Source organism: Schistocerca cancellata, chromosome 1, assembly GCF_023864275.1.
Source record: "Schistocerca cancellata isolate TAMUIC-IGC-003103 chromosome 1, iqSchCanc2.1, whole genome shotgun sequence".
NCBI classification, from domain to species: Eukaryota; Metazoa; Arthropoda; class Insecta; order Orthoptera; family Acrididae; genus Schistocerca; species Schistocerca cancellata.
In genome coordinates this window covers 392,068,620-392,095,784 of record NC_064626.1, presented here as the reverse complement: position 1 = coordinate 392,095,784, position 27,165 = coordinate 392,068,620, and the positions used below count along the sequence as shown (strand labels likewise).

The following is a 27,165-nucleotide window of genomic DNA, read 5'->3' as shown; positions in this document are numbered from 1 at the left end:
CAATGGCGTAACATCTCTAAATCAAGAGTTTAAGGCGTTCTCCGTATTGTTTTGAAGAAGAGAAAACTGTGTGCAAAGTTTGTCGCAAACACCCCGACTCCCGAACAAATAGACGCGTGGACGTCTGCCGTCACTTGAATGAAATAAAAAACGTGGCCAATTTTTTCTCGAAAAAATGCGAAGGATGAAGAGATTTGGTGTCAGCAATACGAACCTACTACAAAACGATAAATTCCAGAAATTCTCTTTAAGGGTCAACGCTTTCACGACATACCCGTAATTCAAGACAATGAGACGCGCGAAATGAACAACATCCCAAAGAAGTACTTTTTCTGACAGTTTCACGTGGTTGTATGAACATTCTGTCCGTTATACTCAAGCCCGAGGACAATGTGTAAAACACCTTGAAGTATTAAAACCACTTTCCTAATATTTCTCCATTTTCTTCTTAATCCAGTCTTTATGGACTGACGGGGGATGGACTGGGTGTCCATCCTAATTATCAAAGTCGCATTGACATTAGGGTTCTTGCCGGCACCACAAGCTAGGATCGGAGAAGTTTGGAGAAGGAAATGGGCGTGTTCTTTTCAAAGGAACCACTGCGGCATTCACCTGAAGTGATTTGAGGAAACTGCGGAATGAATACTTGTATCTGGATGTTCGACCAGGTGTTTGAACTGCCTTCCTTCCGAATGCGAGTCCAGTATCCTTATCACTACGCCATCTCAACCACTCTTACATATTTTACATGTCGGGCTTAGTGCTCTAATGGTAAAACTCCAGGGACCAGTCCTACTGCCGGCCGGTGTGGCCGAGCGGTTCTAGGCGCTTCAGTCTGGAACCGCGCGACCGCAACTGTCGCAGGTCGAATCCTGCCTCGGGCGTGGATGTGTGTGATGTCCTTAGGTTAGTTATGTTTAATTAGTTCTAAGTTATAGGGAACTGATGACCTCAGATGTTAAGTCCCATGGTGCTCAGAGCCATTTTTGAACCAGTCCTACTCAGGCGCCTAAATTCGTCAGTCTGTGTTTGAAATGTGCAAATGTGTGTGAATTCCTAATGGACCAAACTGCTGAAGACCCTAGACTTACTTATGCTAAGAACAACACACACACACACATGCCCGAGGGAGGACTCGAACCTCCTGCGGGAGGGGCCGCGCAATCCGTGACATGGCGCAGTCAGTCTGCATTTACGCTAGCCTTCACGTATCAATGATGTGGAACCCTCCCCCGGAAAGATAACTGGTGGGACAAATTAGGGGCACGGCACTCGTTGAAAGTGGCGTCCGATTGAAAGAACTAGGAAACATCGCTGAAAATTCCACTCGAGGGACTCCCAGGCAATCGTGTGATGCGAATTCACATTTCTAATTTTGTTTTTGTGGTGTGTACGTGCGGAATTTGTGTCATTGAAGACATACCATCGGACTTTAAGAATATCATTTACACAATACCGGACATAACAAACGCAGATAAATGAATAAATGAGAGGATTATCGCACAATCACCTTAACAGCTCATGCACCCAAGTTGCTGACAAGCGCAATGAGCAGAACAACGGAAAAAACTGAGGATCAGTTACATGTTTTGCTCGAGGATAGGTACAGGCAAAGGAGGGGCAATTTTGAAGTTGCTCTTGACAATGAAGGGAAGACTTAAGAAAAATCGAGACATTTTCATACCATTTGTAGACCTAGGAAAAGTGTTTGGCAATGTAAAATGGTGCAAGATGTTCGAAATTCTCAGAGAGGTAAGTGAAGTTATAGAGAAAGACGTGCAACATAAAATATGTATAGTACCGAGAAGGAGCAATAAGAATGGAAACCCAAAAATGAAGCGTTCGGATTAAAAAGAGCATAAGGCAAAGATATAATCGAATCGAGGAGCTTGAGAAGTGGGATACTGATGAGGTATTTCAACATTTGCTAGAAGAAGGGAAAGTCTGATGGGACATTTGCTATGACGTGAGGAAATGAATCCCAGGGTACTAGTGAGTGACAGAGGGCAAAAGCTGTAGGGGAAGGCGGATATTGGATAATATTCAGCAGGTGGCTGGAGAAGTTGGAAGTACAAAGTGAAATTATGAGGTGAAGAAGTTGTCATAATTCTTTCATTACAACTGGAGCTGGGGATAGGTACACGGAAAAGTATCTATGATTTTTGATAGCTAGTACTTCCAACTCTATGCCAATACTCTTTCATTCGATACTTTTAAGCTGATACTTTTATTCTCATCAGTGCTCAGTAAGAGGTATCGTACGGAATGATCGTAGTAATTATTTCTTTCTTTATTTCTTATTATGTACTCAAAATTTTGACCACGTGACTCAGTTTCAACTGGACGAGCAATGTCACTGCGAGCGAAGAGTGATTGTACGAAAACATTTAAGAAGATTTGCCAATCCAGGCAACGTTTTGATCACAACTGGTTCACTTGGAATCCAATTATTTTCACTATTTGACTTATTACTTTGTTTTCGTATTGCTGTTTAAAACAGTTTAGGTGCAAGAATTACTGAATCAGCAGACTGAATGGCGCCTACCAAAAGTGAAACTTAGCAGTATTTTGATAAACTGGATAATAACGAACTGAATTGCAAAACATGCTTCAAAATTTTGAAGTCTTCGTGAAATACTTCAAACACGAAACAGCATTTATGAAAACATTGCCTTATTTAACTCGTGTTTTATTCTATTCAAAACTTACGAAAATCGACTGTATCTATCACAGATACAGTTAAAAAACAGTGATTGAGAAACTGAAACCGATGGAGAGACGATGACGAGAGTTTTAGTACTGGAAACTCTCAACTTCCAGTTTAACATGAAATTTTAACCCCGTGTCTTAACTTCCATCGTCTTGCGTTGTTTTACGTCTGTTCCATACTTTTTTTTTTTTTTTTTTTTTTTTTTTTTTTTTTTTTTTTTTTTTTTTTTTACTGTTGCAACATGTTAGTCCTGAAGGTGCTGTGGTCACTGTAGAGTGAGGCGATACTAGCCTTTGTTTTCCAAACTCCAGGTGCGTATATAGAGTGTCCCTGCAGGCGATTATTCAGGGATATGACCGGAACGATTATTTGAAGCAAAAAACTCAGTATGTAACCACGCGCTATTCCGAACGGTTTCCCAGATAAAACACATTTATTTTACATTCTTATTTATTTTCTGTATAATGTGTTGCTGTTCATCCACAGGCTGTTGAACTACTCGTTCGGAAGAAAAGTGGGAACTTACAAGACTATACCTGTAGCAAGCTATATGCTAAAAACTCTGATAAACACTCTACGATCAGGAATTCGACCTGTAGGGAAACGCTGAGGTATTCTCCGACAGCAGCAGGAGTACTACCATCGCAGAAGCGGTAAACACATACCACATCTGCATATTCTTCATCTGTATAGATGTGTGATATTTTAGCCGGCGTGTGTACAAACAGTTAACCGATGCTTCTCTCTGATACATTCTCAATCTCTCAAACAGTTTCACTCGTAACACGCCACGCGCAAACTATTCGTTCACTGGTTAGTTTAATGGCATATCAAGATCCCGAGGGAAGAGGCGGAAACAAACGAGGTAGGTTTGGCTTAAATAAAACGTCAAAGAGGTTGGGTAGGAAAGATATGCGACCCAGTTGTCCAACAAACAAGTATACATTAAATGTGTTCCATCTCGGAAACCATTCGGAATAGTGCATTATGTCCATATGACATAATTAGCTTCAAATTAGTTTCCTGTCCTATCCCTGACGACTGCCTATTCCTCCTGAGATACAGGGTATCTGCAGAGCTAGCTGTACGTTGTAGAAAGTACTTGAAGTTTCTCGATGCCGTTCTTTCAGTCGCGGTACGTCAGCCAGTAGGTGCAGTTCTTGCGACAGACGTTCCGGAAGACTACCGTATTGCATTCCCTGTGTTGTTCAGAAATACGATGCAATGTTCCTTCGGCGTGTCCGAATAAACAGGTACTGCGGCGGCTACAGTCATTACGAAACACATGAACTGTATTCCCAGTTGCGAATATCGACAGCCATCGGCTGTACAATGGAATGACGACAGTGAAAATGGACTGGGACTCGAACCCGAGTTTCCCGCTTATCGCGAGTGGGCGCCTCAACATTAGGCTATGCGAAGGGACATTGCATCGTACTTCTGAACACCATAGGCACTGCAATATCTTTTTTATCCACCGCCACCGGACAGGCGATTTTCAATTGAAATGTCTCCCCTGTGCCGGCCGCGGTGGCCGTGCGGTTCTGGCGCTGCAGTCCGGAACCGCGGGACTGCTGCGGTCGCAGGTTCGAATCCTGCCTCGGGCATGGGTGTGTGTGATGTCCTTAGGTTAGTTAGGTTTAAGTAGCTCTAAGTTCTAGGGGACTTATGACCTAAGATGTTGAGTCCCATAGTGCTCAGAGCCATTTTTTTTCTTTTTGTCTCCCCTGTAAGGGAATATACATAATGGATGTAAGACTGCAGGAAGTATGGGTCTGGCGCGAAGCGTTGTCGGATAGCCTAATAGTATGGCGTCCGCTCGCGCTAAGAGGGAAATATGCGTTCGAGTGCTGGTCCGACACGAATTTTCATTATACACTACTGGCCATTAAAATTGCTACACCACGAAGATGACGTTCTACAGACGCGAAATTTAACCGACAGGAAGAAGATGCTGTGATATGCAAATGATTAGCTTTTCAGAGCATTCAACACAAGGTTGTTGCCGGTAGCGACACCTACAACGTGCTGACATGAGGAAAGTTTCCAACCGATTTCTCATACACAAACAGTAGTTGACCGGCATTGCCTGGTGAAACATTGTTGTGATGCCTCGTGTAAGGAAGAGAAATGCGTACCATCACGTTTCCGACTTTGATAAAGGTCGGATTGTAGCCTATCGCGATTGCGGTTTATCGTATCGTGACATTGCTGCTCGCGTTGGTCTAGATCCAATGACTGTTGGCAGAATATGGGATCGGTGGGTTCAGGAGGGTAATACGGAAAGCCGTGCTAGATCCCAACGGCCTCGTATCACTAGCAGTCGAGATGACAGGCATCTTATCCACATGGCTGTAACGGATCGTTCAGCCACGTGTCGATCCCTGAGTCAACAGATGGAGACGTTTGCAAGACAGCAACCAACTACACGAACAGTTCGACGACGTTTGCAGTAGCATGGACTATCATTTAGGAGACCATGGCTGCAGCTACCCTTGACGCTGCATCACAGACAGGAGCGCCTGCGATGGTGTACTCAACGACGAACCTGGGTGCACGAATGACAAAACGTCATTTTTTCGGATGAATCCAGGTTCTGTTTACAGCATCATGATGTTCGCATCCGTGTTTGGCGACATCGCGGTGAACGCACATCGGAAGCGTGTATTCGTCATCGCCATACTGGCGTATCACCCGGCGTGATTGTATGGGGTGCCGTTGGTTACACGTCTCGGTCACCTCTCGTTCGCATTGACGGCACTTTGAACAGTGGACGTTACATTTCAGATGTATTACGACCCGTGGCTCTACCTTTCATTCGATCCCTGCAAAAACCTACATTTCAGCAGGATAATGCACGACCGCATTTTGCAGGTCCTGTAAGGGCCTTTCTGCCCAGCACATTCTCCAGATCTCTCACCAATTGAAAACGTCTGGTCAATGGTGGCCGAGCAACTGGCGCGTCACAATACGCGTCAGTACTCTTGATGAACTGTGATATGGTGTTGAAGCTGCATGGGCAGCTGTACCTGTACACGCCATCCAAGCTCTGTTTGACTCAATGCCCAGGCGTATCAAGGCCGTTATTACGGCCAGAGGTGGTTGTTCTGGGTACTGATTTCTCATTATCTATGCACCCAAATTGCGTGAAAATGTAATCACGTGTCAGTTCTAGTATAATATATTTGTCCAATGAATACCCGTTTATCATCTGCATTTCTTCTTGGTGTAGCAATTTTAATGGCCAGTAGTGTAATTCCATTATATAGCTGATGGTGTCCATATTCGCAACTGCAAATACATTTCATACAGTTCCGAGGAAGCTGAAGAGAGAGTCGCAAAGCCCTGTTCTGAATTCGTTGCCCTCTTCGGCCCGATAGAGCGCATCTGTTTTAATTTTTTTAAATCAAAGATGAGCACTGGTGCAGCAAGATATCGAAACATTTCTTTCGAGAGTATTATGAGTACGGTACTAATGAGTAAAGTATCGATATTTTTTGTTCGACGTCGTGGTCCTAGATAGAGTTGGTGGGCAAGCTTATGGTCTCGCAGCTGCGTTGCTCAAATGGTTAAGCTGTTGGCGAGGTCGGGATTGGATGTGAAACAGAGCCGCGTCCTTTTGTAGCCGGCGTCGCGAGTAGAGCGGGGCCTCGGCGAGTGCCAGGTGAGCCAGGGCCGCTTTGATCTGTGAGGCCAGGTGCGGGATGAGTCCCGCCGGCCGGCGCGAGGTGAACGTGCGGCAGAGCAGCGGCGCGGCGCTGCCGATCCGTGTCAGGGTCGGCGCTCGCCGGCTGCGGCGTGCGTGCGTGCGCGCGGTCACGTACCTGATGACGAAGTTGAGGCACACCACGCTGAGCGGCTTCTGGCTCTTGCTGCCGTAGATGAGCGTCGCCTGCGTGAGGACCCACACGTAGCCGCCGTTCTTGGCCAGGAAGCGGTACTGGCCCGTCTCGCATTGGCCCTTGGAGAACACTGCAACAGGGAAGGGAAGAGAAGAGGGTAGGGCGTCGTCTTACATAGGCCGGCGAGGCGCGGCGCGGCCGCAGTCGCGCGGCGTGCGCTCCACGGGGCAGGTGGCAGCGGGCAGATGACAGCGCGGCAAACCAGCCCCGCCTGTGAATCAGCGTGTTGACACGCCGGCCGCCGTGCGGCTGCAGCGATACCGCCGCCAGTTCTAGTTCCGACAGTGACCTGTGAAGTGCTGTGTCCAAGTGCGCCACGTTATATGCTTAGGCTACCTGTCTCCGTTGTTCCTGCCGGCCAACGGTGCGCTCCAGCACGGGATCCTGAATGGTGAGATGTATCATAGAAATGTTACGGCAAACCGGCAGGAACCTAAAATGTGTACGGATACACGTAACTCTGTCGAAACGTCGTACTGTGAGTCGATTAGACTTCGGGGTTGTAAATGGATGTACTGAACGATGCCGATTTCTGTGGCCCGCGGACAGATGCGAGCATTTCTCTAACTGATGCCACTTCGACATCTTGTGCGTCCAGATTCTAAGAATAGTAGTTTCCTATAGTGTCGTCTTGTCGACAGAAGAGTGTATCGATTGAATCTGTCTATACAAGACGTCTGATTTGATCCGTGGGGGTAACGTTACGGCGAATAACGTCATACGTATGCAGCGTAATGACACTAGAGAACGTTTCTATAATTTTTTTTGGTTCCAGCCTGTAGTGACACTGGTCTGTAGCGTAGTCTGACGTATGTTAGGTTGGAAGGTGACAGTGTCGTCGTTATTGAGCGAAGAAACTAATAAGAAATCTTTGTGAAGTCATAAAAATCTTTAATAGTCAGGAACTCATTTTTTTTATTTTATTACTAATTGCAAGTTAAGTACAAGATATCTTCAGATCTATAATATAAAAAATTGAATCTAAGAGGTATATAGTTTTGAATCGTTTATATACAAGTTCCATCACACGATACATAACAAATTACACTGATTTGTTTACAACTGCCAAACGGCGGGTCACGTGACAACTTGTGCGAAGAGGTTCGTTTGTTGTACAAAGCTATGGAACAATTATGTAAATTATCCTAAAAACATATTTAAATCGTGACAATAACATTATAGTGCAGAGAAATATAGAAGCTGAGACTAAAATTCGTCACGTGTCTTGGACAGTGACATGATCACATAGTTCACGTATGTGGACACGGCCATCCTATTTGCTACATTATGTTCTACAGTAGCCTTAGAAGCAGTAACTGTTACGGACTCGGCAGAACTAGATGTCTGTTCCACATTAGAAACCAGTACTATGTAACTTCCATATGTGAACATGAACATCATGTGTTGCTCATGCCACAAGCCTCGGTAAACAAGGAAGTGCACGTAATGCGGCAGGCCGAAGACTAACTCATGGTGTTAGTCAAGGCTTACGGGAAGTCAGGTTCTACCAGATGGCGCTAATAACTAATTTTTCTCCTAGCAGAACTAACGAACAATTCAGATAATGACAACATCAGTGATTAATTACACAAAACGAAGACTATAGTGTTCCCATATGTAAACTGATTGTCAGTAAGCATTAAATATGACGACTTTTATTCTGCGTAAAAGTTGTAGTCTCAACTCGTATTTCCTAGTAATGTATCTTAGCACTATAATATTACTGTCACGATTTAAATATGTTCTTAGGATAATTCACATCATTGTTCCATTGGACTATTCAACAAAAGGTCCTGTTCACACAAATTATGACAAGTGTCCCGCCGATTGGTAGTTGTACAGTAATAAATGTATTCTGTTATAGTATATATTGTATGATGGAACTTCCATTGTAATTTTCTATACTACAGATCTGAAGATGGCTTGTAGATAAGCCGAAACTAGTAATCGAATTAAATTATATTTGCGACCTGCTTAATAACGGTTTTTCTGAATCCATAGCTTTAAGACAACAGGTCGCTTATCAAAAAATTTGACAACGTCGAATAATGTGAAACTAATATCCTGAGAAATTATAATTTTTCTTATGGGGCGTATTTTACGCATATTGGATATCGTGAATAGTTCATCTCCATTTTAATGAAGTCATGTGCTAAAGCACACGTGTAATGCAGGCAGATTAAATATTCCCGAAAGACGGCAAAACACGGTACCAGCATGCAGCCCACTGCTCCGAAAGTCACGTAAACGCTCCACAGAGCCTACAGTTTCCATCCAACGGAGGCAGTGCTATCAATCGTGTCACGTGCCCTAACTCTATGAGGCGTTAAAAATTAATATCAGTAAAATAATGGCGATTAAAATATCTTTCAACATCTAGATTCCAACAGGATAACTCCGAGCCAATTAGATATTTTACATAAATTTAGATTGAGCATCTTACAGGCTTATTGCTAGTAGAAAACCATCGCTGCAGTACAGAAGATAGCATATTCGCAGCCAGCAATAGGGTGTATTAATTCAGGGAGACTAGTTAATAGTAACAAATTAAATACTGTACAAAACCCGGAAGTTGTGCACCGTAAGCTAACGCAATTCAATGCAATAATTTCTGAAAGGCATTCCTAAACGTAGCCCATCTTCTCGATTGGTGTTAGTCTGCGCGTTGTCGTTGTTCCGGAAAGTAGCATTAGAATATTCAACGTTTGTACAGAATCAGTGTGGGCGTCTAAACCTTTCAGTCACTAACTAATCTTCTTGTTTTTTTCAGTGGCAAACAATTACTGACATGTCATCAACGAAGATTATTAGACCACTGCGACAACGAAATTACAGTCAAAGAGTAGCATCAAGAGGTTGTAGCAAATGCATACTTATTACCGTACCTAATTTTGAAAGTAATGGTACACAATTCGTTTTTATACTATTTCTCGTTCAAGTTAGGCCTCACCTAAGAACTGTCTGCTTTCAAATCTCTCATATGTTAAAGGTGGGTTTGAAGAATTGAACGCGTGACATTCTCTTACGGAGGCTGTGGTGCCCCAAGTAGTGGATGTTTCGGGCATAAAAAGCGCCGTGGGAGCAAATTGCGGAGGACCGGCGACCTGGATTTACATTAGGCATACATTTACAAACGTTCCGTTATGTGGCAGGTCCTACGTCACATAACTTTAAACTGTGGACAGGAGCGACGCGTCAAACGTAGACACAATACCCGTATTTTAGAGTACAGCAAAACTGCTTTAGTTGAAAATCGTGTTGCAAACGGTTATGTAGACTAGATAACATCAAAATCTTTGAGACTCTTTATCAGAACAGCAATAAAAATTCGACTTAGTGGCAGTATAATTAAAGGCAGTTACAGTTTATACTGCAGCAAATCCAGCAATCCGCCCCCCAGATTCTCTCGGACCCAAGACAACAATATATAATGCATGTATAACATGGTGCACCTTACAGCATCCAAGGCATGGAGTAGACTGCTTAAAGACACAATAGCCTTTTTAACGTTAATTCACTCTTTTAGGATCTGTGGTACTAGTTGTCTGAAAGTGTTAATATCTGCGCCTGTACGTGTTTCCTTGTTGTCTGCTAATATTAAACAGCTACAGCCCCACAAAAACGATTGCTCTTGAGTGACACTGTGAAAGATAGAAAAAAAATGTGTACAAAAAAGCTACATTTTGCTGTACACCCGAAGTCTAATCGCGTACTCAGTTAAGTAGGGAATATTTTCATGTGAAGCGGAGGCAGTGAAACGCTTGTGGCGAAGGATCTCAGCACTTGCCAGCACCGACGGACTAGAAGTGAACAGTACGCATAATACAATGTTTCTGACGAAAGTTTTAAAACAAAATGTTAATATGTCCACCACAAGTAATTCACTTACGTTACGTAATGGTTGTCTTGTCGAAACATCACAATAGAAGTCATAAGATACAATTCTTTCTCAGGAAAGCATTTCGATGATTAATAAAATGAGAAAAGGCACCATGCACGCTAATAAGTTTACATTTAAGATGATTCTTTAGTATGAATTACTTTTTATTAACGTATCGTTACATAAAGATTCTGACTGACATCTGTAAGTGTTTGGCTGTTGTCATATAACATTAAATAGTAACAACTCCTGCTCAATTAGGTCTTATTACTGTTCCAAAATACAGGATGTTTCAAAAATAATGGTCTGATTTCAAAACTCCATTTTTATTGATAATAAACTACTACAAACTTGCGATGATTTGCAAAATACAAAGTCTTAAAGTTTTAGCTATGCTGTTACAAATTCTCTGGGTCCACGAGCTACAGCATCTAAAAACTAAATTCGTCATAAACTTGACACAATGTATCTGTTTTTACAGAAGTTGCTTCTTCTATGTCACGAGGTAAAGGGGAGTTAAACAAAGTTTTTCACACATCCCCACAACAAAAAATGGCTTGGGGTCATGTGTGGCGATCTTGGAGGCCAAGAATGTAGCGCACTGTCTCGGGGTCTCGTGCGCCTTATCAAGCGTTGAGCTTTCTTCAAATGCTGCAAGATTGGCTTTTTCCACAACTTCAGGAAGACTCCGATGACTTCACTTTCCAACAGGGTGGAGCTCCACTACAATGGCACAACAACGAACGTCAGTTTCTCAATGACACACTGCCTCACCGCTTGATGGGACGCCGGGACCCTGCCCTGAATTCTTGGCCTCCGAGGTCGCCAGACCTGACCCCACGCCATTTCTTTTTTTAAGGGCATATGTGAAAGTGTGTTCATCTCCCATTTACCTGTGACATAGAAGAAGTGAGTAACAGAATAATGGCCGCCGTAACTTCTGTAAAAGCAGATACATTGCGTGAAGTTTGACAAATTTACCTATCGTCTAGATGTTGTTCGTCCTGATTCTGGAGGACAGAGAGCATTTTTAACAGCATGGCTAAAACTTTAAGATTTAATGAGTATTTTGCAATCCATCGCATGTATGTAGTACGTTTTTATCAATAAATATGGAGTTTTGAAATCGGGTCATTATTTTTAAACATCCTGTATAGATGATGTAACTCACTATTGACATTGAGAGATGGAAGAAAATTTTCAAAACCACCTTCTCAATTTCCTTCTCACAAAACGCAAAATCTGAATGAAACCAAAATCTGAACGGTGACGAGTGTTTTTGTCAGATATCTCATTAAAACACTTCGCCGTACTTGGTCACTTCAAGGAACCGTATGGACAAAAACAAATATCGACCTGTTCTCCATCTTACTGCCTACCCCCCCCCCCCCCCCTTTATTTGCCGGCCGCCTCATTTCATTGTCACAACCAGTTTGCATTTTCTGATGGGTACAGCTCACAGTGTGTGCAGGTATTTTTTTCACAGTTTCTGCTAAGAACAAAGAAAATTGCATACTTTTAAGAATGGCTGCAGATTTCATCGAACTTTAAGCTACGTAATTGATATGCAAATTATGCAATAATGTTTAATTTCACGTTTTCTACAGGCTGACAGATTTGCTTTATCTACAGGCCTCTAAGCCTATCTATGGTGCTACATTTCTTTAGCGCTGCTGCTAGTATGTGAAACGTGATTGAAGAGCTTTATTATCTAGATAGTTCTTCGATCTGGTCTTCCTGATGTACTACTTACGAAATAGTTGAGAAAGGCTGAGCTTCTCCATTACGGATATTTTAGAGCCAGTGACTGCAACCAGTCACTTTTTTGAATAATTATGCTTTATTCCATGAACCGATTTTCGAACCTTTTCAGATTCATCTGCAGATGGTTTCTGGAGATTACATCATTATTTTAAGCATAATGCTGGCTCTGTGACAAGAAGATGGAACACGTTTTAATGTATCGCAATGACTATTGTTTATTTGTCGATATGGACGTAAATTTAGTTTTTTTACGCGTATTAAAGTCGATATAAGGGCAAATATTTTAATCAGACTGGCGATAACATGAGAGCAAAATAAAATAAATACATAAATGAATTGCTACAAGAACAAATTTTAAGTGATGTGATGTCTTCTTTCTATTCGTTTATTAACGTATAATAGTTTATAGCATATATTTTAAACAAGACTGGCATTAACATAATATGAGCGTTCGGCATTGTTGGCCGAGAGACCCCATGCGGGGTGTTCAGCAGCCGTAGCGCAAGTCCTTTTTAGCTGACGCCACTGCGGCGACTTGCGAGTCAATGATGTGAAATGATGATGAAAGAGACACAACACCCAGTCATCTCTAGGCAGAGAAAATCCCTGACCTCGCCGGGAATCGAACCCGGGACCCCGTGCGCGGGAAGCGAGAACACTACCGCAAGATCACATTAATACAGAGTTATCGTATTTGTAATAAGACACAGTCGTTTGTATGACTATGACCATGACCTTTATATTTAAGTTTAAATTTTAAATAATACCAAAAAAATGGTTCAAATGGCTCTGAGCACTATGCGACTTAACTTCTTAGGTCATCAGTCGCCTAGAACTTAGAACTAATTAAACCTAACTAACCTAAGGACATCACACACATCCATGCCCGAGGCAGGATTCGAACCTGCGACCGTAGCGGTCGCTCGGCTCCAGACTGTAGCGCCTAGACCTGCTCGGCCACTCCGGCCGGCAAATAATAACAAACCTTCAAATGAACTGTTGGCTTATTTCAGTCCTGACGTTAATATGATCTGGAATATTAGTAAGAGTAAATTCTGTTTATTTTAGCTCAGGTAATATGTATAAAAGTTATAGTGTTTGTAATGGACTAAAGCTGTTTGTATGATTGTGTTCTTTATATTTAAAAATAAAATAACAAAAGTTCAAGTGAATTGATGATTTATTTTTGTTCTTACATTAACGTGATCTGGCGTATTGGTAAAGGCAGATTCTGTTTGTTCCAGCTAGAAGTAATATGAATAAAAATGCTGATATATTTTAACAGTGGAGGGCTTTACGATTTAGAAATATAGTACAGGGTTTATTTTGTGATAGCACATTTACATTGAACCAGTGTAGTTAGGATGTAAGGGGAGGGATTTTTTTTTTTTTTTGGGGGGGGGGGGGAGATGGGGACGTGGTATAGGGCTGGTTGAGTGGTTACTTGTTTTGAATTAGTAACTCTTCAAAGTTCTGGAGGAAAAATTAGTTTCTCAGTTCAGTTTGGTCATTAAATAGTCAGATGCTGTATTTGTGGAAATAAATATTTCAATTTCTTCAAGAAGGTCAAGTATCGTGCCTCTGTTGGCAAAACGGAGTATTTGGAGATTTTGTTCTATGTTGCTTGCAGAATGACTGTGTTGGGCAAAATATGAGGCAAAGCTGGATTTATTCAGGTTGTTAAGACGGAGTGCATCTATGTGTTCTTTAAATCTCGTTGTGAAGCTTCTACCAGTTTGTCCAATGTAGAAGGTTGAACATTAGTTGCATGTTAGCTTGTATACACCTGACTTTTGATACTGTTGTAAAGTAGTTTTGGCGCTATGTATGATTCTATTTTGTATTTTGTTGTTGGTGAAGCAGCTTATTTTTATGTTATTTGTCTTGAAGAGGTTGGCAATTTGGTGAGAAATCTTCCCTAGGAAAGGCAGGCTTATAAATGTGGTCTTCTTGTTTGTGGGTGGTTGTTCAGCAGTTTGGTTGATTTAATTTTGTTGTATGGATTAGTTTACCTATTACTGCAGACTTGTACCCATTGCTGGAGGCAACTGATTCAATAATTTCTGTTTCTTTTTCTCTTTCAGTTGTGTCCATTGGGATTTTAAGCACGCGATTAACCATTGTTCTGAAGAATGCATTTTTATTTTGGTCTGGATGGCAAGAGGACTTGTGTATGGTACTACTGGTGGTTGTTGGCTTTCTGAAAATTTGAAATTTATGCTTTCGATTTTTATTTGAGATTGTTAAATCAAGACAGTTAATGCCTTCTGGTGTTTCATGTTCTACTGTGAATTGAATTTTTGTGTGTAATTTATTAAGTTCTTTGGCTAGATTTTCTATTTCTTCTGTTTTTCCATTGAACAGATTGAGTGTGTCACCAGCATAGCGTTTGTAGTAAAGCAGCTTATCTTTTTGCTGGGCTTGGGATCTAAAAACGTTGTTTTCAAGGTTATTAATACATACGTCTGCTAGCAAGCCTGCAAGACTACTACCACTACAGTCGCAGGTTCGAATCCTTTCTCGGGCATGGATGTGTGTGATGTCCTTAGGTTGGTTAGGTTTAAGTAGTTCTAAGCTCTAGGGGACTGATGACCTCAAATGTTACGTCCCATAGTGCCCAGAGCCATTTGAACTATTTTGTTGTTGAACAGGAAGTAGTTGACTGGTAATACAAGCTCCAGAATCTCTAGTTCATAGATTTCAGCTCTACCCACTGTCCCAGGTTTGAGTAAGTTATTTCTTATTATACTTATTGTTTTTTTGACAGGTATGTTTGTACATAGGTTGACTATGTTGAGAGATGAAAATCTAGTCGTGACTGGGGTGGGGATATCTTTTATGCTATTGATGAGCTCATGACTGTTTTTGATGGAGAAGTTATTTTCGAATACATATGCCTTTCGGATAATATCATTAAGTTTTCTGGTGATTTTATAGCTTGGACTATTTATGGAGTTCACAGGGGACGTATTGGACATTCTGATTTATGGATCTTAGGCTGTGATCTCAATTTTGGTGGTGATGGGTTTATCACTACACAGTGCTTTGCTTCTGTTGGTGTCAACAAGATGTTTTTAAGCAACCTTCTAATTTTATCTCGGAATTTGGGAGTAGGGTCATATGCTATTTCTTTTATGTTATTCTTTCTGAAGAATTCACAAGTTTTGTTAATCTGATTCATATATGACAACAGCTGTGCTGCCCTTTTCAGCTCTGACAACGAGGGCGTCCTCGGTTGAAAGTTGTTGTTTATGTCGCATAATGTCCTATGGTCATTATTCATCTCATTGTATCTTTTGTTCTGGTGAATATTTTTCATAATAATGTTTGCCTTATGGGCATAACATTTTGTTCGTCGTGTTTTAGTTTAGCTGCTGTGGATGCAATTTTTGTGCTTCCTATTAGGTCTCTAATGTTGCTTTTCTTTAGTGAGGGGGGGTAATATTGTGCTTAAGGCCTTCAACAGCTTTAATTCATTACTACTGAAGCATATTTCTGTAGTATTTCAGAGAGTTATTGTAATCCGAACGTGTGTCTTTCTTAGGTCACGCTTACGGGCTAGACTACACAGGAAACCGTTAATAGTAAATTAGTAACAGCTGAATTAACTCTGCTGCTACGTCAAAAATGCTTAGGTGCAGTTCTGTCTGCGCATATTCTTTTCTTTCTGTAATTAAAATCCTCCTTTCGCTGCCAGTGAAAGGTTGGTATTCACTTGTCAACTGCATGACAAACAATGCCCTCCGACATCAGTACTTCGCAAGTCCTCTTATGGTGTGAAGGGGAGTGCTCTTCAGCGAGCTCTTATTTCCTGTTTCATTCACGAATGCTAATCTGGAAGAACCACTGTCGTTCCTCTACTATGAGCTTGAATTTCTAACATTTAACCATTATGATATTTTAGAGATACACGTGGAAGGAAGTATTTTTTGCTCTACTCTTCTTTGAGCAAACGCTTTCTAAATTTTAACAATAAACTTCGTCAGGCACAATGCTTCTGTTAAAACGCCTGCCACTGAAGTTCGTGTAGCATTTCCGTGACGATATCGCGTAAACTACATCAACGCGCTGCTCTTCTTTGTATCTTCTCCATTAATCGTACCTGCTAACGTCCCAGGCTGACGCACAATACTCGATATCGGTCGAACTGGTGTTTTGTAAGCTACCTCATTCGCGGATGAGTTACATTTGCGTTAGGTTCTTCCGATGTATCTGCCTGGCATCTGATTTTCATAGAATTATCTTTATGTTGTCATTTCACTTCAAACGACTCCGACGGGTGCACCTGGATATTTTTTGTGTTCCACCTGATTTCAGTACTTTATATGCAAATTGTATAATTAACAATAACGGCCCCTTCCGACCTATTTACGCGCAGTAGTTTATTCGGAGATATCAATTGCAAGTTCCTAAACCAAGCACCGATTTTCTGAAAGGCTGTATGCATTTCGCTACTATTAGTAGATCATTCTTTTCGATTTCAAGACACTCGACATCAGCTTTAATAGCCGCTAATTCTTAACAAATTGTGAAATTTGTACTTGTCGCTCCATCCTCTGGGAACCTCAACATAATGTCTATGCTTCACATGCGACGAAATAGATATCCGATGCGAACAGCAATCGTTTGGTAGTTGGGGTAGGCCCTGCATGATCCACAAACATGAGTGCAGACCGTAACAGAGAATACTACGCAGGATTATTAAAAAGCCTCCTTCCCATTACACCCCTTTCCGATTACACTCACGTATAGCAGACGAAGAGAAATTACGGACTGTACAATTCTTTAACGATCTCGTTCTACAATGGTTACTCTTAAGAATATAGTTTTTCCTGCAGTTTCCGCCTTGCTGTCGAAAAAGATGCGTAGAATAACGGTTCTAGTTCCTTATGATTTCGCAAAATGTCAGTTAATGATTATCGCGAGTGAATACTGAAGAATAATTATTCTGCCGGCAGCAAACCGAAAGCCATCGCAGCAACGCGTCTAAATCGTACAAAGAAATAAGTCATCTAAGCACATCTGGCACATGGGAGCTGTTAGGAAGTGTTTTACTTCCACGCTTTCAACACTTTACCTATCCTCCGTGGTATTTACGCATTGTCAAATGCTGTTTCGCCAACTGTCTTCCCCATTTGAGTTCATCTTGACAGAGTTACCACAGCACGTAACTATGAGCATACGCTAGCACGAAGTATGCCTTAATTAACCTATAACGACAGTGAAAGAACACGTGATGCGTCACCGTATGTCTTGCACATTCTTTGTGTGTACATTTTTCCAGGCGTTTGATATTCAGGTGCAAATAGTGAAAAAGCCCAACACGCCTTCAAGAGGATGGAAAACCACCTAAACATGACATCCATGCTGCTTTGTTTCAGGTCACCGGTCGTTAACCGTAAAGGGATTCCCAAGGCGTTAGGCTTCCCCCATCCGCTGTTCTCCGAGCCAAGCATTAAGTGGACTGAAGTAATGTACCGGGAGTGACCGATAAGACAGGAGAAAAACACAGTAGTTCGACCACTGTAAATTGCATAGGACACTTATGTCTACGAGACATATTTAGCCCTTAAGCTACACCGCCTTCTGTCATTACTATAACTGTTAAGTATAACAAGCGTATCAAAGTACTAAGCGCGATGCTCGAACCAGAAAGCCGCAGCTATGTGCGCAACCGCACGAAACGCGACATGTTTAGTCAACCGCAGCGATTACAAAGGAAACCTTACAGCAATTCCGGGAAGCCGCCACGGTGATGTTTCCGACGTTTCGCAAGTCTTCACTACACGGGGAGTGGCACCTTGAAATAATGACATGAAGTCGAACAGTATTCGGAGCATCCTCCTCAACACACCAGTGGCTATACTACTGGTATATGGCTGGGCTCGCATTCAAGTGGAAATGGGTTCAACTGAACGTCTGGTCATTTCTGTTTTATCTTTACATGGACTTTCTACATCATTCAAGGCCAATACGCGCATGGTTTTTTTCTTCGCATCGCCATCTATCTTCATCTCATCCATGACTAACAGTTTCTCTAATCATCTCGATGTAAATGGAAGGATAAAATCTAGCCACATTCCATTCCTTTTACTTACAGAGCAGGTAAATTCTGGAGGCTACTTAACCACCAAGTATTTCTGCATGTGTAGCTTACACTAGTCTCTGCAGAGATCTAAATAAGCAGGCTGATTTCGTGCAATCATTTTGCAAATATATTATTGACTTGCTGCAATGAAGCGTTTTCACTAGCTTAAAATGATAAGGTCTGTTTGTGTGTACTGGTGTTGTCGCCTCCACATCTTAAACTCTCATTATTAGCAACAACTGCAATGCACAGTGAACTTGTAATCATACTGTATGCATTTACTGTCAGTAAACAGTCAATCATCGTTTAAATTAAATAAGGCCAACAAAACATAAATCCTCATGATTTTAAGCGTCATATATTCCAAGAAGTCGCTCCCTTGTAATAAACAATGTGTAAGATAAGTAACCAGATTCCCCCCACCCATATATATATATATATATATATATATATATATATATATATATATATATATATATATATATATATATACGCGTTTCGTCCTCCGCTATTCTTCTAAGAATATTATCTTCGATTATATCAGCGTTTGACTAATGCAACGCGCTTCCTAAGTTTGATGTAGGTAGCGCTCGTCTGATTGTTTATTAGAAGTACGCACCGCCACACACCGAAAGGTGTCTTGCGGAGTGTAGACGTCTTCTTCTTGGGCCTTCAATCACCAGATTGGTTAGCAGTAGCTCGCCATGTTTTTTCTGTTTTCAGCCTTCCTTATGAGAGCGGTACTTCGCATTCTATGGAAGCACCACATCTCGAATTCAATTATTTTGTGTGGTTTCCTGCTTCTCAGCGGGTCCACGTTTCATTCCCGTACAGCAGCATACTTCAAACAAACGGCTCTATTAGATCTTTCTTCGGATGTTATTCTATGCAGCTCTATGTGAAAAGGTTTCTTCGCTCGTTAAAAATAGCTGGATTCGGCTTGTAATATCCTTTGATTTTTCAGGGAAGTGAAGAATTCGACAGTCACCAGTCACTCATTTGTTAGGTAAGCACCCCGCAACAGTAAGATTTTTATTTCAGTTTTATCAACTTTCATGTTACAGGAAGAGGTGGGGGCGGTTTACATCTAGGCCAGCATCGCTTCTGTTCCACATCTTAACACTGCGTTGATCAGCTGCAAATCTCAACATATCTATTTCCTTACGATAGATTTTCTCGTTTCTCCCCGACTTCTTCTTCTGCTCTCTGAATGTACCCACTGAATTACACAAGAGAGAGTGAGCGGCGGTGTCGTACACTTTGCTTAATAGTACCATCTTCTTGTTGATCTCTAGACCTTATGAAGGCCACCTCTTCCAAATAGTCTCTGCACTATTCACCTCCCCTTATACTTACCGCCACGCACTCTCAGCAGCTGTCGCCAGTCTACCCTCTCAAACGCTTCTTCTGAGTCCACGAGAGCAATGTGTGTGTGTCCGGGCCTTCTTCACTCTTTTCTCAAGAATTGATTGTAAGCCAAGCACCGCTTCTCGTGTGCCCATACCTCCTCTAAAGCAAGAGTCTATCCTGCCTTCGATCCTCCTCAGCATTATATGAGTTCATATGTCACCAAACTGGGGTCCCATATTGTTCACATGTCTACAGATGCTTCCTTCGGTAATGGCACTGAACAACGTTTTTCAAAGTCTTCTGGGTGTTCCTCGGTTTCGTATGTAACTTGCGTGACAAGGAACAGTTCAAATGTTGTAGGGCACTCCTGATAAGTTTTGTTGGTATATCATCAACTCCAGTTGTTTTCCCCAGGTTTTAGCTGTCTGGCGGCAAGATCGAAATCATGGCGCACGATACGCTCCCTCGTCTTCCGGATCGACCTCCTCAGTGTTCTCCAGTTCCAGATCTTCATTATTTCTCGCACACAACTTTTCAAGGTGTTGTTTCCACCTTTCTAATGTCTTTCAGCTCATGTAATTAACTTTTATTTTTAAGTCCATTGCATTTTGTCTGTTTCCAAAGAATTGTTCAACTGAACTGTAGGCACACTCCAAGCTTCCCTGTATTGATAATTTCCTTCACCCCGCTGCACTGGTCCTCAAAGAATTGTTGCTTAGCTTTTTCTGATTTCATTCCTCATCCCTCTATATCGTCTTCGTCCTTCCCTCAGTGTTGTCTTATTTCAGCTTACGTGTTCACAAGACTATTATGCTTTCTCTGATCCATTCCTTTTTATGGTTCGCGTACAATAGACCTACTACATTTGCTACTTGTAGGATATTACTTTTCATGGACTCCCGTCTTTCAAGATCGCTGACGTTGTTGTTCGTACGCCGACCTAATCATGTCATTCTTTAGTCTATTCAGGTCCTATTTCTCACAAATTCTTTTCTCAAGTTTTTTGAATTTCAGATCATATTCATCTAACACTATGTTATGGTTACTTTCGATGTCTGGGTAGGTTCTATAGTCTGTTATTTGACTACAGAAACTTTGTATAACAAGAATGGAGTCAATCTGATATCTCGTCCTATCTCTGGGGGCCTTCCACGTATACTTTCTCCATGGATGGTGTTGGAACCAAGTACCCCATATTACTGGCCCATGTTCTGAACAAAATTGCACTAATCCATCTCTACGTTTATTTCTTTCCCAAACCCAAAAAGTCACATTATGGCGCCTTCATGTCCTTCTCCAGCTGATGCATTCCAGACTCCCAAAACGATAAGGTTGTCTTGTTCTTTAATTCTACTTATAAAATCTTTTATCTCATTGCACACTCTTTCCAATTTTTCTTTATCATATGTTGAGGTTCGCATGCACACTTGAACTGTCGCTGTCAAGCTTTGTCCATTTGTACAAAGATAATAACCAGAACGATAAAACGGCTTATGCACACAAACGTTAAGAAGTCTCTCTTTTTTTGGGACTTTGTCCCATACTTGCGCTACGCCGGTATGGTTACTAACGGATTTGGCATGTTTAATTTAAAGCGTGGCCGGATGCCTTGCTGTCAGATTATTATTGAACTAATAAAGTTTACACCATGTACTAAGAAATCTCATATATCTAGACACATTAGACAACAGAAGCTAAGCAAGTTCTGCCACACCCTCCCTGTTGCCACCACATTACCCATAATATGTGTATCCCAACTGTCTGTATACAGTTTGTTCAGGGAAAGAGAGCGAACGTTTTCTAAATGTTCGCGAATGTTGTACATTCGCCGGGACTTGGTTACGAACACGGTACTGACCTAGTCGGATAAGAGAAACCGCCTAGAAACCACATCCAGGCTGCAGGCACACCGAACCTTTTCGTTAATCCGCCGAGCAGATTCGGTCCGGGGCTGGCAAACTGACCGAATGCCAGAAGCGGAGTGCTAACAGGCCGGCTATCCAGCCTGGTACACACAGGTTCAGGAGTAAATTCTCCAGGCACTTGGGCGCCATGTTTGTGCTAATAAAAGTCCTCGCTTACAAGGAGAAGTCCCCAGCGATGGGATGGACTTTTTGAAATCATCTATATGGTGATGCAGGTTAAGATCCCAGCCACCACAGCCTGCAGCCATTCATCCTGGTGGGGCCTCGTATGCGAGCAATCGACAGAAAAAAAAGTATTTTAAGTGACGCTCAATAGCGTTGAAAGATAACAATTTTTGTAGACTGGATGCGTGGTGTAATGGCTAGGGTAGAGCTTTCACGTGCTGAAGGTCGTGATTTGAATCTCGTCAGGTGCTTATTTTATTTTTAAATCTTTAACGAAATGTCTGATAATTATTTTTATTCGATTCACTGGTTTAGATGCAATTCTTTATTTCTATTCCTTTGTCACATCATTTTAATAATCATGTGATTTTCTTAATTTGTTCTCATTTTTTCTTTATATCATTCTCTCTCCAATCATAATTTTTATAGACGTGGACAAAAATATATTTATCTGTTATATTTAAATATTTGAAAATGCCGATCCGTGGGTTAAAAAAATAAGACGAAATAATTGACTGTGCAATTGTGTCAAAATGTATTTTTCGTTACAAGATGTGCATCTTTTTGGATGGTAATCTACGTACAACTATTTAAAACACAGCCTAAGCTCCTATTTCACTAGAGACAAAATAACGCACATGAAGATTTAAACGAAAGAAAGGATTATAACTAAAACGAAATACAAGCAAAATGAGAATAGAAATAATGAATGCACTAACAGGGACGAAAAAACAGGATGACAAAACGAAAGAAATTGAATCGAAATTAATTAATAACATTAATTAAAAGCAATTGAACGAAGTTTTAAAGCGGAAAAATAATGATGGGAAGAAAATGAGAGCAAATGAAGAAGTTGATGCGATTAAAATGATTTAACAAAGGAAAAGAAATAAAAAAATTACATTTAAATCAATTAACTGAATAAAAATCAAAGAAATTTCGACAAAATTTAAAAATGAAGAAAGAATGTAAAGTACCAGACAAGATTCGAAACGATGACCTTCTGTACACCAAGGTATTACCTTATCCATTACACCACCCAACTAGTCAATATGATAGAACTTTTTTAATGCTACTGAACGTCACGCAAAATTCCGAAATATTTTTTTGGTCAATAACTCGCAAACGAAAGCCTACCAGGGTGAATGGCTGCATGGGGCGATAGCTGGGATCTTAACCAATATCATCGTATAGGTGATTTCAACTCACCGCTGGGGACCTCTCAGTGTTAGACTTCACGTGCTGTATATTTGATAACAACGAAGGCAAGACGCCAGAACAATTCGCTTTTACACCAATGGAAACGAACCACTGTAGTTGCTTACGACACGCTGACTCGGTAGCCATCTTCCGAGAATTTGCAGAGGACTGGCAAGGAGCTGGGACACAGAAGCTGGTGGGCAACTGCTTGGGGGAGCGGCCCAACTGGGTCCGGCGCCGGGGCCATATATTGGGCGTATCTGCAGGCAGCTGACGTTCCGGTCCCGGCTTTACGACTGGCTGGCGGGCAGCGGCGGGGGCGAACGCCCGCCTAACGCCGCCCCCGCCGCCCACGCTGCTCTGCTGTCCGCTTTACTGCTCGCCCCGAACCTCTCGGCCCTTATCCCAATCGACGCCGGCTTCCGTCGCGCCAATAAGGCTACACCACTACGCGCAAGGAAAAGGCGGGCTCCGCATCTACATTTAAGCTGTGGGACTGGTAGCCCGCCAATACGCTGCCAGTACCAGTTCGAAGAGGTTGAGCCCACAAGCAAGTATCGAGACAATCGTGAATAGGTAGCAGCACTTACTTGAAAAATACAGAACGGTTATAGGTTGTTCAGTGATTCTATGAGGCTCTACTTTGACCATACTGCCATCTCAAAGAGGGAATCTGTTCTGAAGCTATAATACAACTGTACCACGATATCAGTTCGTTATGAGTCCGCCTGCTTAGCTGGGTGGTAACGTGCTTGCCTCCCATGCACTGGCCCCGGGTTCGATTCCCGGCCGGGTTGGAGATTTTGCGTTGTCCTCATCATTGGCCGCAAGTCGCCCAATGTGGCGCCGACTGGGACCTCCGGGCCAACAATGCCATACGATCATTTCATTTTCAGTTCGTTATGACGTACCAGTTGACTAAATTTGTGATTAACTTAAAACCACAACATGTTTGGCAAGATATAATAGCATTATCAAATTCCGCAAACAAGGAAACACATTATTTCGCATTACTTCGGACAATAATATGCATGTAATGAAGCTCTGTCTATTGTCACTGTAGTATTACATCATTAGGCGCAGTCAAGGGTTAACTTTGTAATTACTGATGGAACTTAACACTGTTTACTGAATAACGAAAGTCAACTACCACTCACTTAACAAGATTGAAGTAATTCGCGACGTACACATCAGTGCCAACCAACGACACAACTGCAGCCGGCCGGAGTGGCCGAGCGGTTCTAGGCGCTACAGTCTGGAACCGCGCGACCGCTACGGTCGCAGGTTCGAATCCTGCCTCGGGCATGGATGTGTGTGATGTCCCTAGGTTAGTTAGGTTTAAGTAGTTCTAAGTTCTAGGGGACTGATGACCTGAGAAGTTAAGTCCCATAGTGCTCAGAGCCATTTGACAACTGCCGACTCGCAGACGTTTGAACGTCTGTATATCGGTCATAGCTAAACCTAAACTTAGGTATAACTTTTCTATGTCAGAGTAAAACCTAAAAACAATCTTACACCTACGTTTAGATTAAACTAGGACTTCCACTCGGTAGCTCTGTAGTTGGTTGGCAATGATGTATACGTTAACAAGTTACTTCAAATCTTTGGGAGGTGAATGGCAGTTCACTTTCGTTAGCAAATGGAGTCCTGTCCTGTCAGAGCGTTACGTGCCACCATTAATTACCGACGATACACCATGATATATAGAATGAAGGAGTCTTAAATGTCTAACAGCGCATGTTTCCTGCTTGATTTTTGGGGTTCGGTGCCCTAGTCTATAAAAAGAGCACCCTTATAAGATCGCTTCATCATCCGTGTGTCTGGCTGTCAAGAACGGGTAGACGTACCCAGATCAAATTTACGTCGCACATTTAAAGTCTATAGTCCCTCGGTTGTGTAATAAATATAAGCTCTTGGGTCAATGAAACCAAAAGATACGTGTAATTATGTCACAAACTTATCGGAATTGAACGTAGCCCACTGAGTCGCATCTTCCTCCAAATGTCTTACAATAAATCTCGAATTCTCTGCTTCGCTCCATACGTTTGGTAATGCACGTTGAAATGATTTAAGAAAAATAACTGGATGCACTTTCCCCCGCGGTTTGAACTTTGGAAAGTTACAGGGTACTTCCCCTTCACGTAGAATCATGAAATTTGGCGAGAAGAAAGGTTTCACAGTATAAGTGCAGGAAAAGAATCAGAAAATTGTTAATCTGTATCACACAAAAAATACTTCTTTTTGTCATTTGTCATCCGACTTCAGACTTCAAGTTAAAATATTATCCAAAGTCTTGGACTCCCTAGGACCGATATCTTGCCAGTATTAATGTCGATAACGGGAAAAAATCGTCAATATCCTAGATTCCAGGAATGGGTGAACTGTCTACGAAAACCTCGGTGAACGAGCCTACTCACAACTGTCTTTTTTATTTTTTAAAAATTTTATTTTATTTCATCGCTGTGTCTAATGATGTATTACTTTCTAACTGCGTAGTACTACGTGGACTACAGGCCGATTTTCATTATATGTATGTTGGTGAGTTAATGATGCGAAATAATGTTTGTTTTTTTTTTTTTTTTTGTTTATAAAACTAGAAACGGGATTATGTTTTCCCGAAATGTACTGTAGTTTTAATTTTAGGAAATCACAGATCTGGATAACTGGTGCATCATAAACTCCGCATTGATATGAAAGAAGGAAGTCTGAAAGATATTACACACAATTATTCACTCGGAGTGCGCCTAGTGGCTGAACGACAAACTCACTCACGATAGTCCCTCCTTCCTCAAGGCCTCTCAAACTGGTGTAGGTTGGTCATCGCGATTGTAGTTGTAATGGAACATCCTCAATTTTTTATATATCCCTGGAAGCGGAAAGATGTAAACTTCGTCCTTGACAAAAGCCACAGAAATAAATGGCGCACGCACACACAATAGGCGAGCGCGGTGGCTATGTTCTGAATCTGCTGTGCGGGACCATCGATTTAGGAATAATTATTCACATGAAAACTTCTTAATGCAACACCTTTTAAAACTGACTAAAAAGTATAAAATTTCTCCTAGCTGCATATAGATTCCAAACCCCAAATAGATACCTCTGAAAATTTGTCCTTATGAATTTTTAATAGCTGTGTCAAATTTATAAAATTGAAAACATAAAACACAGGGAGAGGGAGGGGGGAGGGGGCGTGAAGTAGATAATAGTAAAGAGTGTACAGAATATCTGTCGTTGATCAAAATCGCACAACAGTTCATATCATTTGCGGTGCAATTAAACTGTTAGTGACTTAGTCCTGCATCTATTATCTATTGTACGCGCTTAATGTTTTTCGTTCCAGATTTTACGAGTATTGTCACAGCAAGTAAAACTTCACAAGTACAAATTGTCAGGACTATTTGTATGGTGATAGGAGAAATTAAGCCGGCCGGTGTGGCCGTGCGGTTAAAGGCGCTTCAATCTGGAACCGCGTGACCGCTACGGTCGCAGGTTTGAATCCTGCCTCAGGCATGGATGTGTGTGATGTCTTTAGGTTAGTTACGTTTAATTAGTTCTAAGTTATAGGCGACTGATGACCATCAGAAGTTAAGTCGCATAGTGCTCAGAGCCATTTGAACCATTTTTTGGAGAAATTATGTCATACCTTTTACTCCGTTTTAAAAACATGTTGTATTAAAAAGTGCCGGCCGTAGTGCCCGTGCGGTTCTAGACGCTACAGTCTGGAACCGAGCGACCGCTACGGTCGCAGGTTCGAATCCTGCCTCGGGCATGGATGTGTGTGATGTCCTTAGGTTAGTTAGGTTTAATTATTTCTAAGTTCTAGGCGACTGATGACCTCGAAAGTTGAGTCGCATAGTGCTCAGAGCCATTTTATTAAAAAGTGTTTAATGTCAATTACTTTCTGCGTGAAATTTTTTAATCGATTTCAAATATTTTGATGACATTGCAACAGACATTTGGTAGATTTCAAGTTTATTTCAGTTTCTCTTCACCTGATTTAACCAATTAATTGCTTAATTCTATGTATATCTCGCGAAAAGGCCGTGAGGGTAAAACTCTAGAGAGATTAGAGTTCACTCGGAGGCTTACCAGCAATCGTTTTTCCCGCGAAGCGATCATGACTGTGACACGAAAAGGGAGAAGTGTCAGTGCTACAAAACGCCTCCCCCCCCCCCCCCCAC

The 27,165-nt window shown here is 41.7% G+C and overlaps 1 protein-coding gene across 3 annotated transcripts in view; it reads right to left on the bottom strand.

Moving 5' to 3' along the window:
- LOC126175634 (endothelial PAS domain-containing protein 1) overlaps positions 1-27,165 on the bottom strand; it is a 702,263-nt gene that overhangs the window by 162,516 nt on the left and 512,582 nt on the right. For all 3 annotated transcript variants that reach the window (XM_049922540.1, XM_049922525.1, XM_049922533.1), the window contains exon 7: positions 6,535-6,682. In XM_049922540.1, coding sequence (XP_049778497.1) covers positions 6,535-6,682 — 148 coding nt within the window. The remainder of the gene's footprint in view (positions 1-6,534; positions 6,683-27,165) is intronic.